Consider the following 16,772-nt stretch of genomic DNA (forward strand, 5'->3'; position numbering starts at 1 on the left):
CTCTTCAGTGGGATTTTTCTTATATCAAATATTAGCTCCATAAACACCACACAGACACACACACATATACACACATTGCATTAGTAACAGTTCTCCAGAGAAAAAGAACCAATATGTCTCACATACACACACACACACACACTCATATATATATAAAATAAATTCATGTGTGTGTGTGTGTGTGTGTAAAGATTTATTATAAGAATTGGCTTATAAAGGCTAAGAAGTTCCACTACCAGCTGTAATCAACATGGAGACCCAGGAACGGTGGTATAATTCAATATGAATCTGAAGGTCTGAGAACCCAGGCCCTGATGGTGTAAGTCCTAGTTCCTAGTCCAAAAGCCAAAGAACCAAGAATACCAATTCAAGGGCAGAAGATGAATGTCTCAGCTCAAGCAGAGAAAGTGAATCCACCCTTTCTCTGCCTCTATTCTATTCAGGCCCACCCACACTGGGGAGGGCAATCTTCTCAACTCAGTCTACTAATTTAAAAGCATCCTCACAGACACACCCAAAAATCATGTTTTACCGGGTATCTGACCATCCCTTTAGCCCGATCAAGTTGACGCATGAAATTAACCATCACAAGTCTATCCCTTTCAACCTGGCAACCATATGCATCTCTTCAAGCCATACTTCATCTCCAGATAAAGACAATAGCAAAGTCATAATTCCACCTAACATGATACAACTGTCCCATGTATAATCAAAAATGTACTAATACCTTCCTCAGAAGAGGAGGCAAAGTCCTTGAGTGATGTTTATTCTTCTACTGATATTCTGTAACTTAAATACTATGATGTAGAATCAATGATACATAAATACTGATATCACATCAATGCATCTTACCTTACATGATAAGGGAATAAGAGAGGGAAAAACAAGACATTTACTTAATATATGTATATATACACACAAGTGTATTCATAAAAAATAAATAGGAAATAACTCATGACAATTACAGTCCTCATTTCTAGAATTGGTCATGTGCTTGTAGATGATATTTCTTACTTTCTTCTACTACCCAGTCTGTATTTCCTTTGCCTTCAGCAAGTACCTCAGCTGGTTATGATTTTTTACCCAGCAGACTGACCCGAACCTTGATTCCTGAAGGGTCTGGGCCACTAGTAGTCCTGCCAGAATTGGGTTGTTGTGGTTTTCCATTGACCTTATTCACAGGACATAGTAATACTAGGAGATCCCCTAAGGGACCTCTTGGATTCCGCACATACTCTTCCTTATATTCCTTATAGAGCAGCAGTCCAATTTCCCCTTGATAAATAGAATCAATCACCCCAGCTAGTACTATAACTCTTTTCTTTGCCTACTGAATCAGAGGCATGAGGAGTCCAAAACGGTCAGGTCTTAAAGTTCTGTCCAATGGAACCCCTGTAGTGTGCCCCGGTGGAAGCATTCCTATCTCTGGAACTAAAACCTCTAGGCCAGCAGAGCATAAAGCCACAGGAACAGTAAGCAAAAACTTCACTAGTGGATTACTACAGGTAAAAGTGTGTGGTGCCACTTCCATTTCCACCCTTAATTCTTGGAACCATGAATCCTACCTATGAAAGAAACAGAACCGTACATTGTATGCTGATTCAGAGCACATACAGCCTTCTGGAGAACTTTTCCTCAGCCCTGCAAGGTACTGCCACCTAGCTGGCTCTATAACTGAATCTTCAAAAAGGCATTCTACCCATCTATTAAGCCAGGTGCTTTAGAATGGTGGGGAACATGGTACGATTACCAGTGAATTCCATGACCGTGTCCCATCGTTACATTTATTTTGCTTTGAGATGAGTTCCTTTATCAGAAGCAGTGCTGTATGTAAATCTGTATGCAGCGTAAATGTCTATTGCAGTAAGAACAAAGCACGGCTGCATTCTGATAAAGGTGGTCCAATGGAATCAACTTGCCACGAGGTGAGCTGGTTGATCATTCCAATGAATGGTACCATATAAGGGGCCCAGTGTTGGGCTCTGCTGCTGGCCGACTGGGCACTCAGTGGTGACCATCACAAAGTCAGCAATAGTGAATGGAAGTCTATGTTGCTGAGCTCATGCATAACCCTCATTGCTGCCATCGTGCCACCTTCTTCATGTGCCTATTGGGCAATGACAGGGTTGACTGGGAAATGAAACTGACTGATATCTACAGAATGGGTCATCCCAGCCATTTGATTATTAAAACTCTCCTATGCTGAAGTTGATTTGGTGAGGATTTACATGGGACCACACACACACAGAAATTTCCTTTAATTTTCTTTCTGAAGTGTATGCGACATCTGGGGGACATGCCCAATCTGAAAAAGCACCAGGTCTCACCTTACAGAGACTTTTCATCCCACAGCCCACTTCATCATCATCAAACTGTATTTACAGAGTGTCAAAACAGAGACAGCATTTTTATAAATTCACTAATAGTAGCCAGATCCCTTTTTGGCAAACTACCCAGTAATGAGCTGCTAGAGTTTTCTTTGTCTTAGGCAGTGATACTATCTCAGACTATACTGAGCCCCTCTGGCTTTGTAAACACAACAGGAAATGCATTATTTATACTGGTCTTCATTAAAAATTAATAAAATTACAGGTATATCAAATTTCCAGGCTACCCAGCTTACATCGGTGAAACAAGTACACGATTGCCTTCTCCCAAAAGATCACGATTAAATGAATGCCGCTGGATGTATGTTTTTAATTAATTTGTGTGACCTTCTTAGGCTGAAGCTGGAAAATAATGAGGCAAATTTTCAAGCAGAGGAACATGCTATGGTTTGTGAGCTTTTCTGTTCTTATGGTGTTAAAATTGCATCAGACTCATTTCTTAGCTTCCTGTAGACATGTAAAGAAATAATTATTACTAAATTATTCTGAAGTCCCAGGAAAGAAAACAGGCAGTAGTAGAGTATCCTCATAGCAATACAGGATTTGGCTTTCAAATCCAATTTTCTTCCACTTCCTTCGCCTGTCATCCACTGACTCTACCTTTTCACCAACATCACTGTCTCCCTCTCACTCTCAGGTAGATACTCCTCCTCTTCATCCAGTCATTGACAACAAATAGTTAATGAGCAATTATTAAAAGGTTACTGGACAGTTAATAATAATAATTATTATTAATCATGTTTATAAAGCTCCCTCAAAACTTTTTAAGTGCTTTCCAAAAATATTATTTTAATTTCCTGGTACATGCTCGTCTCCGTAGAAATACAAAGATGATTGACATCCTGCACTCAGAATGCTGAAGTCTAGTAGTAAAAATAAAATATGTGGCACAAATGACCAAACTATGAATCAGAAAATCGGAAGTACACGCTTTTCTCCACGCAGAGCTGCTCAAAGGCAGGTCCTCTCTTATTCCTCTTGATTGCCAATATCTAGCTCAACAGTCAGCAAAGAGATTGTTGGCTGAATGAAGAGTCAGAAGGAAAGTGTCATTCTTTCTACCCTGTGTATCATTAACTGGGCTGCAAGCTCAGGTAAGGCAATAAAGATACCTGACCAGGTCCCCGCCCTCATGGCTCTGAGACTCTAATGGGAGAAACATCCACTGGCGTGGAGGCAAACAAAAACAACACCGTAACAGATTTGATAAGTGCCAGGAAGGAAGTAACAGAAAAATGGGTTAAGGGTGATCAGAGGTGAGTAGAGAGAGGGGGTGAATAGATCAGGAAATCAGAAGGCCCTCCAACTTGAGAAAGATCTGCAAAATGCGAAGGAGCCAGCCATGGGAAAAAGTAGATAAGGAACATACTAGGCAAAAAGAACAGTAATGGTAAAAGCCGTCGGATGTAGAACATGGAGAAGGAATTGTAGGAGGACAAGAGTGAAGCAGAGAGACCAGGAGGAACCCCAGTAAGACATGAAGGGGCTTTGGTCTAAGAAGGTGACAGTGGAGATGGAAAGATATGGATAAGTTTGAGATGGATCTTGAGACATGAATTTCTCTGCTTTTGACTGCCTTGCAATAGAATCTCAGCTGCTTTCTGTCTTCTAGGAACTCCACATTTTTCTTATTTTCCAATGCACTTACGAATTTAGTCAGTCTTCGGGGAAAAAATAGAAATATCAAGTCTTTTCTAATATCTCAAAGAATGCTGCCTAGAGGGGGAATAGGTGTTTACCCCCTTGTACGTAAGACACTCCCAAGTAAGCAAAGTTTGAGTTTAAAGTTTTCTTATTTTCCCAATCTTATCCTCTTTTTTGATGAGTATGTTAGCTCTGGTTCCCAGAAAACAAAGACCAAGTTCTCAGGGAATCTGATCCAGGGAGAAGGTATGAGGAGCAGTGAAATGAAGCAGAAAGCTGGGAGAAGCAACAGAAAGATGCATGATGGTGGTGGCTACTGCAGTTGAAACTGGCTGCTCTGTTCACAGGACCTCCTGAGGGGTCACACGAAATGCACTTCAGGACCATCTGAGAGGAGGAGGGGAAAAGGGAGGAAGCATTCATTCAACATATGGTTTCTTATTTCATCCTGCAAGACCCTGAACTCCCTGCACTTCTGAGTTCCTGCAACGTCTCAGCACCCCCCCCACCTCCCCTCCCCCCCCCACACACACATACAGTGTAGCATCAGCCGGGCAGCCCTGGTACAGGAAGCTAGAGGCCTGAGGTGAAGTGTGGTCAGGGTGCATCTGCACAGAGTGGGTTCCACAGCAGCGACGGGCATAAGATCAGCTGATGCCAAAATAATCTGATGAGGTAAAAGTCACTTGGTCTTCAGAATTTTCAGAGTCCTCTCTAAAAATCACGAAGTAATTAAAGTTCCAAGTCAGACTGAGATGGGCACACAGTTTAATATTTTATGCAGTGCTAGTTTTAAAATAATACCCTTCAAATCCCTCTTCTTGTCAGCATCCTACACTACCCATTCATGCGTGTGTGCAGGCATGGTGTGTGTCTGTCTAAGTCATTTCTTTACATTTCCAAGATGGCCCTGATGCTTTTTGTGTGCAGGACACAAGGTAGAGAGCAATCTAGCTCTTAAGTTTCTCAAGGGACGCCTTTTCGAGAGGTATTTTTTAAATGAAAAATTGTGTTGATATCCTTTTTAATTCCTCCGAATGTGAGCAAATCAAAATTATCTTAAGGTAATGTTAGGTCCCAAAATATTATTCCTATAGCAACTAATGACCATTTTAGTACAAAGCTGGTGATGTTTTCAAGCCACAGCTCTCCGGCTCCAGAATAACTTAGGGTAGCCAGTGTGATGGGCTGAGTGCTCCAGCAACAGGGGCAGATATAGCTTAAAGCTTTCATATTCCAAATAATGCTGCCACTGATTGTTCTTCAGATATGGTTAACTGAGGGTGTATTGAGGGTTGGACAAGTTCAATGCCTTCAGGACTCCACTCTAGAAGGGATGCTCAAGTACCATGGGAATCATTTTAACTCACGGTGACACACTAAAACATGTCTTTATGAAACGGAAAAATGTAAACAGGCCCCCAATCCGATGCTGACCATGTACGAAATTGCTTATTTTGTATCTTACTATAGAAATTTTCTCACAGTAAATGTTTTATTTCCCATTGCCTTCTGAGGAAAGTGAATTCTGGTATTTAGAAGAACTTCTATTTGTTAAACAGAAGAAAACTTTTGCCTTCATATAATGGCCTTTGATGTTACTGTAGGCAGTTTAAACTAGTGAGTGGGCGTATCAGAGTTTGAAGTTAGAGCTGTTATATAACTAAATTGTTCTGCCTAAGAAAGGTAAAGAGGGATTAAGAATCCCAGGAAGAGATCTAGAAAATGTGAGGCAGGGGCAAGAAGGCAGAGTACAGATGGGAAAGCAGACAGAGGGAAGAAACCTGGTGGCTGTGAGGATGGGAAGACGAGGCAGGGCTCACTCACTGAGCTTGGTGTGCAATGAGCAAGACAGCCAGCACTGTGCAGGGCAACTACCCATCTGGGCACCTCTGTGTGGCCTCAGGAGTACTTCAGTGTCCCCTCGTGCTCTCACTGAAATTAAGTTTTATTTGGGAGAAAGTAAAAGAGAAAGAAAGGATGGAAGGAAAGGAAAGGAAAGGAGGAAGGAAGGATGAAAAGGAGAGGGAGGGAGGAGAGAGAGAGAGAGAGAGAGAGAGAGAGAGAGAGAAAGAAAGAAAGAAAGAAAGAAAGAAAGAAAGAAAGAAAGAAAGAAAGAAAGAAAGGGAAGAAAGAGGAGAGGAGAGGGGAGAGGAGAGGGGAGAGGAGAGGAGAGGAGAGGAGAGGAGAGGGGAGGGGAGGGGAGGGGAGAGGAGAGGAGAGGAGAGGAGAGGGGAGGGGAGGGGAGGGGAGGGGAGGGGAGGGGTGGGGAGGGAGAACTAATTTTTAAGACCTAATGATGTAACTTGATCTGTCAAGGAAAGACTACCATTCCCCTCCCCCTTCTGGTCATTTGTCAAGACCTTCTGGTTCATACTACAAAGAGTAGGGACTCCTTGAAGCTGGTGGCCCTATTTCCTTGCACAGGCTATGGGATAAACATGAGTTAGCCTACTACACTCTAAGAAATAGAAATGCGCCTTATATAAAACACTTCAATTCAAGATTAAAGTACCTAACAATGTTTCCCACATTAATATCTATTTATGTTCTGTATGCTTCCTTACCATTCAAACTACTGTGACAGGTATTTTGCAAATACAAGCACGATTAATCTCCTCTCTATATTTACACCCATTAATAATGTAAGTGCCTAGCTGGGCTAGACTTGTGACTCAGTTTAATATAATGCATGTGAAGTGATGTATCCATTTTGAGCATAAGCCACGAAAGACCTTATATGCAGCCTATATTAGTTTGATAAGGCTGCCATAACCACAGACAGGGTGGCTTAAACAACAGAATTCATTTTTCCCAGTTCCAGAGGCTAGGAGTCCAGGATTGAGATGCTGGCAGGTTTGCTTTCTTCTGAGACCTCTCTCCCTGGCTCGCAGAGGGCCGTACTCTTGCTGTGTCCTCACATGGCCTTTCCTTTATGTGTGTGCGCCCTGAATGTCTGTGTCCAAATTTCGTCTTCTGATAAGAACCTCAGGCAGATGGGATTAGTGCCCACCCTCTCAGCTGCATTAAAGATCCTGTCCCTAAATAGAGTCACAATCCGAGATGCTAGGAGTTAGGACTTCAACATAGGAGTCTGGAGAAAACATAATTCAACCCATTATTCGTCCATCATTCTCTTGAGACCCCACCGCCACCATGGGGCAAGACCAGGACAACTTTACAGATGGTCAGGCAACTTCCAGAAGTAAAGCTGCCCCACTGACTTGCACCTCATCATGAAAACATGAGAAAATCCAGTTGAGACCAAAAGAACCATCCAGCTGAACCCGGTCTAATGTGCAGAACTGTGTAACTGTGAGCTAAATAAATGGTCGCTGCTTCAAGCTCCAGGTTTAGAGGTGGTTACTACACAGCAGTAATTAATGGAGACACTAACCATATAATTAAAATGTATCAAAGACTTACTTTATTCATTGCTCTATCAGTCAGAATTCTTTGGTTGCAGCCAACAGAAACCATCTCTGGTTAACTTCAGTAAATAGTAAGTCACTGGAAAGAATGCACTAACAAAATTTATGGGAAAGTTTGGAAATAGAAACACAAGTAGCACTGAAGTCTAGAGAACAAGAAATCTGTTGTTTCGTCAGAGTGCTCTGCTGGCAGCAAAATTAAAAAAAAAAATCCATTTAGAACATGTGCCACCAACCGAATATTCAGAGTCTCAGGAGCAAGTGGCATTGACTGAGCCTGGGTCACATGCTGCAGAAGTGTCAACCAAATGCATAGGGTACAACAGGCTGACCTCACACTAAGTTTACATAGCTCTCAGAAAGGATACAGCAGCGACAACAATTTCATGGAGACACTGGACACCTCACACATGTCTTCTGATGCCCCAATCACTACATGGGATACAATTTACAAATACTGACATGAGTGTGAATCACATAAGCACAAGAAAACTGCAGGGTCTAGGGCCCCTCGGCTGAAATGTCCTGCCCACTGACTGTCCTTGGGGGACTGAAGGAGAGGCTGCCTAGCTTCCTTTCTTTTGTGCACCTACATATCAAAAATTACAGGTCACACAATAAATTATCCTGACAACAGAGGACAGTGTGCAAGAATATTCATCGGTCAGCAATCCACTCATAGCAGCCCTAGAAAGATTCTCATTTACTAGCGATGAGGAAATTCCTTGGTATCAGAGGAAGCTTGACAGCGGTCTATCTTTTCTCAAGTAATTATGATGCTGAGGAAGACTGCAGTCTAGCTGCTAACCTTTTTTTTTCTCACAGACTCCCTCTCCCCAACTTGGCTACGAGAGGGCAGGACAACTTCATTGTTTTACCCACAGTTCTCCATATAATGGAGGTGAGATAATTTCCCAGAGCGAAAGCAGGATGTTATTTCCATGAGAGGAGGAATGAATGAACTGGAAGAGCCAAAAATAACAAATGCCCACAAAAAAGGAGCCCTGTGTCAGGATCCAGATTTGAAGAGAGAGTAGCAAGAAATACGTAAGAAGTACTTTCTGTCCTTATGAGCTTAACATGTGTTCCCAAAAATAATACAAGCAAAACAAGGTGCTCAGTTAAGCTGGTGGGTCCTATTTAGAAATGACAGTTGAGTAATGGAGAAATAAAGACCAGAAGATCATTAGAAAAATTATGGCGAGGGAAGGAAGAACTGTAGAGAGGGGGTTTTAATTTACAGTTGAAGGATGGACTTCGGGGAGCTGGGCAGTGGCTCTAAAACATAGAATTTTAGGTGTGTGTGGATGGATAGTACACAACACCTCAGCTATATGGTTCCCTACTTGCAGTTCGGCCCCATGCCTTTGTTCAAGCTGTGAGATAAGAGAAAATCCATATTGGTCTCTGACCCCAGTTCCTGGCACAGAGCTCCTAAAACCCTTATCATGTCCCGGGTGACGGTGGTGGGGGAGGGGTAATTTGTTCTAAAGAGCTGACTCTGGGCAGCCTCTAGAGGACTCCTGGATGGGGCTGGTCACCAGAAAGACCACGCCATGATATACGATGGAATATTACTGAGCCATCAGAAAGGATGATTACCCAACATTTGCATCAACATGGATGGAACCGGAGGAGATTATGCTAAGTGAAGTGAGTCAAGCAGAGAAAGACAATTATCATATGGTCTCACTTATTTGTGGAACATAATGAATAGCAGGGAGATCATTAGGAGAAGGAAGGGAAAAATGAAGGGGGGGGAACAGGGGGAAGACGAACCACGAGAGACTATGGACTCTGGGAAACAAACTGAGGGTTTTAGAGGGGAGGGGGGTGGGGGGATGGTCTATCCCGGTGATGGGTATTAATGAGGGCACATATTGCAATGAGCACTGGGTGTTATACGCAAATAATGAATCATGGAATGCTACATCAAAAGCTAATGATGTACTGCCTGGTGACTAACATATCATAATAGAAAACAATAATAAATAAAAATCTTTAAAAATTATAAAAAATAATTTTAAAAAAATTAAAAAAAAAAAAAACTATCAGCTCCTGCCCCCTCTCACCATTCTTTTAAGAAGGGAGAAGGGTTGTAAATGGAAGGAATGATCAATCATGTTTACCGGATAAAGCGTCCATAAGTTCCCAATAGCATGGGGCTCCAAAAGCTGCCAGACAGGTGAACACATCTATGTACCTGGGAGGATGATGCATTCCGATTCCTTGAGGACAGAAACTCCTGCCTGCAGGACTCTCCCGGACCTGCCCTATGTATCTCTTCATCTGTATCCTTTATTGAGTCTTTTAACCAACTGATGAATGTTAGTAAATGTTTCCCTGAATTCTGTGAGCTGCTCTAGCAGTTAATGGAATCCAAAATGGGAGGAAGTTAGGGGAACTTCGACCTTGTAGCTAGTTCAGTCAAACCGAAGTTGCAGGTAACCCAGGGACCTCCTAACTGGGACTGGCATCTGAAGTGAGGAGCAGTCCTGTGGGACTGAGTCCTTAACCTGTGAGATTTGACACTATCTCCAAGTAGGTAATGCCAGTATTGAATTAAACCGTAGGACACCCAGCGGGTGTCACAGAGAATTGCTTGGTGGTGAGAAAATCCACATATCTGGTGTCAGAAGTAAGTGCTGTGTGAAGAAGGGAAGGAGACACAGGAGGAAAGAACTGGGTTTTTTTCCTAACACAAACCAGGGTTTCTTGGACACACGGTAAATACAGTGTACTGCTCTAGGCTCTAAAAATAGAGCACAGAACAAAACAGATCAAATTCACCACCCTCAAAGAAGTCCTTCTGGTGAAACAAGACTTGGGATCAAGATTGTCCTGTGCGGATGGGTGACAACAAGCAGTGAAGAAGTAACCAGGAAAAAAAAAAAAAAGATTCTAAATTTGTGGCTCTTCCATTTTTAAAAACCCTCCATGTACATGTTTAATAGAAGGAGAATACTTTTGTTTTTAAATATCTTAAAAATAAGAACAGCTGACTTGGCATTGCAAAGTAACAGAATATTTGTGAGGCATTGTTCTATCTATAGACGAAGCTGGATGCTCAGAGCCATTTCTGCAGACCACACTTTCTCCAGTAGATGCCAAAGCTACGAGGGCCCAGCAGGGGTTAAACCCTGATCTAATGAAACATGCAACAGATGTGTGGCTGGAACACCGCTTCACGCCATCCCTGCTACTCTCCGGTGTGTGTGTCTACGTTCCTGTTTTTCACCTTTCCTCTGTACAAGATGAGAAAAATCATCCAGGTCTAGATTAACTCAGAGTGTAGGCTTTCTTTTTTCTTTTTAACTATTTTTTTTTAACCTTGAATACTGTCAGCCGTGTAGAAAATGACGACGAACACTTGGGCCACGAGGTGTTAATATCCGGCTTCACTCCTTCCAACCATTTCCCTCTCTGCCTGTTTCCTGTGGCCCACGGTCCACCGCCTCCGTCTCCAGAGCCAGTAACTGTGGAACTGTGGGCTGAGTCCCTCTCACACTGCCATCTCCCTAAGTCTCTTTCGGGCCTTCCTCTTCCACTCACAAGTTCCCTGGCCCACCCAATAACCCAGGCTAATCCCTCCACCTCAAGGTCCTTACCCTTTCTCCCATCTGCAAAGTTCCTCTTCTCATGGCAAATAACACGTTCCTGGGGTCAGACTGTGAACATCTTTGGAGGCTATAATTCGGCGACCAAAACACCACACCATCTGTTGGCGATGCTTGCCTAAGTCAATGTTAACATGTTGGAGATTACAGAGTGGTGATGGGGTTTTAGCATTTGTTCTGCATTTATCCTATTTTAAAAAGGAAAATTATTCTCTCTCAACCTCTCTCTTTCCCCCTTCCTCCCTCTCTAGTCCTGGATATTACTGTGAAATGTGAACTTTGTTATTAAGATTTATTTATTGGCAGGGGGAGGGGCAGAGGGAGAGAATCTTCAAGCAGACTCCCCACTGAGCACAGAGCCAGACGTGGGGCTCAATCCCATGACCCTGAGGTCATGACCTGAGCCGAAACCAAGAGTCAGACACTCAAATGACTGAGCCACCCAGGGGTCCCAAACATGGACTTTTTAACACGTATTAACCATTACTATTCATGGTGTGTTCTTGACAAAATCCAGTCCATGTATGAACACCTCACTGCTTCCTGGCACAAGAAGTGCAACACTCACTTTGTAATCTCCCCCACATTCGCCGTTTCTTTAAGAAATTCCAGTTTTATTTACAACCAAAATCTGGATGCTAGGAATACTCACTGCCACTGGGTATCAGCTTTTAGGTCTGTCCTGAAAGAGTGATGCATATGGTTAACTAGCTATCTCTGAATAGGAGCATTAGTTCTCTAGGATTTATATAACATAAATACATACTTCTTCCTACATACAGATATTTGAAAATCATGAATTTATATTAATATCTCTAATCCACATTTAATACCACAGAGTTCTTCCTTACTGTCCCTCAACCCACACATGTAACTCCCTTCTCCTAGGGAAAATCTTGGTTGCCAACAATATCAGTACAGAGATTCATGTATTCTATCCTAAAGGACACACAAAACAGTTTTAGAATTATAATAACAATACCATGGCCCAGAGCAGACTATTAAATATAGCTTAAGATTTCCCTGCAGTTCTTTTGTTATCTTAGATTATATGCCAGTAAACAAATACGTGTTCAAATATATCCAATTAATATCCTTTCTGTTATGTTATCAATTTGATATAGTTAGGATTATTTGCTTCTGTTATAAACAATTTGAGGGTTTGACTTTTTAATCCCTTTTCATTTGATTTTACTTTTGAATACATAAATTGTTAATATGGTTTAAAAGTCCAAAGTATTAAAAATGTATACTTGGATGTCTCATTTACCTCCCCCTCCCTTTTACTCCATGTCCACTCATCCCCTATTGTAATTAATGTTGTTACTTTTTCATTTACTGTCACTTTTTTAAATAAGGAAATACATATACCTATTCTTAAATTCCCCAAAGAATACTTGATGACCAAGCTATTTCTCCTGTCCCATCCAGAGCTCCACACTGCAATGAGGAAAGGGAATTGGAAGAAGGGCGGAGCTGTGGGAAGTCCTGCACCTGCCCACACCCCAAGGACTGGAAAAGAAGCTATGTCTTGAGGTCAGGGGTTTAAGGATTACCCGCAAAGGGGGAGAGCTGCAAGCTGCATGTCTGCGCAGTGAGCAGGGGTGAGGGGCAGAGAGAGCCTGCACAAGCCCCCAGGCTCCTGAGTTCCAGAGAAGCAGGAAAGCAGCCCTACCTTCCCAGGCCCTGAGACAGAGAATCGGATAGGACACAAAGCCAGGGCAGTGAACAGCAGCTGGGGCTGCACCGCAGGAGCGCAATGAGGACATAGCTGCCTCGGCGAGGAAAGCGAGCGCTGAAGGCGAGGAAAGCGAGCGCTGAAGGAACCGAGGACCGGGAGCGCCGATGTGCTGGCTGGATGTCTCCGGGATACCTGCTCAAGGCAGATCAAAAACAAGAAGCAGTGCCCCAGACTTTAGAATTAAACCCCAGAAGGAAGAAGGGGGAAGAAAACAGATGATTTTGTTGTTGTTGTTATTTTAAAGCCCAAATCATGGAGAAGTCACCTGAGGGATGGTGTATTGCCAGGAGCTGGTGACGTTCCTGCTATCAGGCAGAAGGCAGGCTTGAGCTAGAGATGAAACGCCATTGTGGGTAAATGAGGAAGGTCCTATTTCTGCATGCCCTTGCGTGTTGCCTTTGAGAACACTGTGCCTACAGGCATTTTTCTGGGTAGATAGTCTCTAATGTTAGCCAGATTACCAAAAGGCTGCTTGATCCAAACAGGTTAAGAACCACTACATTTAACAGAAACAATGTAAGGCCAAGAAAACAATACTCAGAGAAGCTCATCTCACTACAACAGCTGCATTTTCCATGTTATGAGAGCACTGGGCCCTTTCCCTCCCCTCTTTCTTACTGACCTGGAGGCTCTCATCGTCACTCATCAGAATTTCGTTCGCCCTGCTGTCACCATCACGGAGACTTTACTTTTTTCTGTCCCATCCACTTTTCCCCTGGTAGTCTTACATGTTCACAGTTGCAGGATAAATGGTTATTCTTCTATCCTCAGAATTATTTATGATTACTTAAATATTAGTCAATTACTCTTCTATTCTAAGAATTATGAGTTAATGATTTAACTAATGCTTATTTTGGCTAGCACATTTCCTTTGAATTTGTAAATACAGATAGGTCAGTGAGAGCTTCTGATGTTTGCTTTATACGTTTGCATTTTCAAGAAGGCACAGCTGAATGTAGACATACAATGTGCATCGCCGTTCTGAAGGACATTGAAGAGGGAAGCAGTGTATGATGAGACACAGGGGATTAAGGCAGCACTTGGGGATCTGTGTTCTAATCCTAACCCTGCCGAGCATTTAGCTGTGTAACCCTGGGTTGGATATCTGTGGCGAGTATTCCCTTAGATGTAAAACCAGTTTGTCAAGTGACCAAGAGGCAGCCACATGGCAGGGTTCTGGGCCAGGTGACTGGGAGAATAAACAGAGACAGACATCTCTTGATTATTTTCTCTGCATGATTCACCATCTTGCTTCACACAGATTCTTCTAAAATCTTTATATTGTGGCCTTAACAATGTTCATGTCATTACATGTTTAGAAATGTGTTAAAATACAGGAATTTGGGGGAATGTAGACTAAGACCCGTTACTCCTCATACCTACTTACCTTGCTCCTGGCTAGTAGAGCACGGAGGTCAATTTCCGAGCAAAAAGTAACTACATGTCTCCTCGGCCTCTCCCTCACTCTCTGTGCCAAGGCTATAGAGACGTCCACGATGCCTTTTTCGGCACAAAACAAAGTGAACATTCCCAATGTGGTATTTTTCAAAGATCTGGGCCCATGGATATGGTCAGTTCCCTGTTACTTCACATTCACATATTCAGCGTATATTGTTGAACGTTCACTGTGTGTCAGGCACTATTTTAGATGCTGGAGACAAAGTAAACTAAAACCCCTACCCACTTGGAACTTGCGTTATAAGATAGAGATACACATTGCACTCAAATAACAGCTATACATAGTCTATAAGATAGTGCTGGGCTTTAATGGGGAAAAGAAAAGCAGAGATAGGGTTAGAAAATGTGTACTTGGTCAGGACTGGGGACCGAAATTTTAGACGGCATAGTGAATAAAGGCTCTTTGCGAAAATAATATTTGCATGAAATTTCTGAAGAAAGTGAGGACAGGAGTCATTATTTGAAAGAAGAGCAATCAAGGCAGAGACAATATAAAGTTCAAAGGCCCTGAGGCAGGAACGATGTTGTGAAGACAGTGAAGAGGCCAGTGTGGCTTAGTGAGGAGGGACAATAGCAAGGGAGGAGATCAGTCTCTCAACAGGATGACTTGAATCACACAAATACTCGGCAGGTTTTCACTTACCAAACAGCAATTTTATATAGCTCAAGCTAATATTTGCAAGCAAGTACTCAGAACGATATAAATGGATTATCCACAATATGTGAGGGCAGGGACTAATAAGCACATTCAACAAGCAATTTCTTTGCGGAAGTCAGTCTAATTTTAAAATCTCTAAATCAGAACCTTAATCCACAGTGAATCAAAATATATGATGTGGCCTCAATAATGCAGGAGACAGAGCACGGGACAAAGTGGCCCCAGTTCTGTCCCGACACCATCATACCAGAGACTCTGAGCAGTAGTTTATGTAAACGTAAAGTGAAAATATGGACCCTCCTGATCTCATCAAGTGTTGTGAAATCATTTAAGATCATGGTTTTCTTTTGTGACATCTTCAGCCACATCTGGCTAGAATTCTTCCACCTCAACTGGCCACCTAGAACCACTATAGGTTTGGGAGCAAGATGTACGCAAAGAGGACAGGAAGGGCAAACGCTCATTTTTAGTTGCTAAATGGATTTACATGAATCCTGATAAAGAACCTCTAGCCTGGATGAACAGGACTGGATTAACAGACTCCGTTGGTGCCTCTGGACCAAAGACTACACTAAATTCAAGTCTGGCAGCCTCCTTTGCCCCTCGCCATAGCCCCCTCCTAGGAAGGCGTACACTCCAGAGGCATAAGAAGAACAAGGCAAAGAGATCCATCCAAAGAAAGTCAATCTTAACGGAAAGAACAAGAGCATACTAATTAGTCAGGGCTCTCATCATGAGAGCCAGAACATACCCAGGTAATGTAAGCACAACAGGAGGGAAATGAAGAACGGCATAAAATGCTTAGGAAGGACAAGAACTAGGACAGCCCTGAGGATCTGGGGAGCAGCATCTCAGAGAGGGTCTCTTTTCATCTCTAACATTTAAAATGACTCCACTCCAACACTTTTCCATCCTACAATCATTCTTTTCTGAACTGATTTTAAAATCTACTTAGTAACATTTCCTAATGAGAGGATCCACAGTCACCTGCAATCATGCGGGTCTTCGTGAGGCAGGAAGGGGAACACTGGCCTCAACTCAAATTTCCAGGAGGGATTCCAGTGACTCTTGCTTGAGTCACAGCTCACCAATGGACAGAGCGCTGGTCCATCTTGAGTGATTGTCTTATCCAGATCACAAGAAATGAAGGAAGAGTAATTACCTTTGGGAAAGGAGACTCTTGTTGCAAAAGGAAGAGGCCATGGATGCTGGACAAAGCTGTCAGATATCTTTAGGACAAGCCAGGCAGAAACCCAAGTCAGCACCTCACCAAAAACCTGTAACACTTTGGTCTGTAATTTTGACCCAAGGGGATGAAAAGGAGCCTTAAAGCCAATAATATATCACATTTTATTCTTTTTCTTGTAAATCCCAGGGGCAGTCAGTCAAAAAAGTTATGCTTATACGCAACTAATGAATCATCGAACTTTACATCAGAAACCAGGGATGTACTGTATGGTGACTAACATAATAAAAAAACATTAAAAAAAAAGTTATGCTTACTTTTCAAAATCCTGAAACTCCATATATCTGTTGGAACCAAAAAACAACAAGGCAGAACCACCTTTGGTTTAAAAACATGTTTTCTTTCATACTGTAGAAGTCTATAAGATGAGTCAGGACTGAAGCCCGTATTATTCACAGTCTGAGACATGTTTTCATCCCATTTCCTAAGCATGCTTAAAAGGGTAAAATGATGTGAACCGAGTATGAAGACAACTCAGGAAATATAACCTCAATAATATAAATGCCTTAATCTCATTTTATTTGTCCAAATGCCTGAAATTTTAATCATAAAAAAATTCACATGATCATTTTTTTTCTAAATTAAATTCC

At 42.4% G+C, this 16,772-nt stretch overlaps 1 protein-coding gene across 1 annotated transcript; it reads right to left on the reverse strand.

Annotated features, from left to right (window-relative positions):
* Positions 1-976: 976 nt before the first annotated feature.
* LOC123790508 (uncharacterized) lies at positions 977-14,348 on the reverse strand. The gene is given in 9 exon segments (XM_087862454.1): positions 977-1,542; positions 1,545-1,772; positions 1,775-1,874; positions 1,877-1,927; positions 1,929-2,092; positions 2,095-2,216; positions 2,218-2,372; positions 12,755-12,952; positions 14,208-14,348. Coding segments are annotated over 9 exon segments (1,725 nt in total).
* Positions 14,349-16,772: the final 2,424 nt, after the last annotated feature.

Source organism: Ursus americanus, chromosome 5 (genome assembly GCF_024610735.1).
Source record: "Ursus americanus isolate L20-20 chromosome 5, mUrsAme1.1.p, whole genome shotgun sequence".
Classification (NCBI taxonomy): Eukaryota; Metazoa; Chordata; class Mammalia; order Carnivora; family Ursidae; genus Ursus; species Ursus americanus.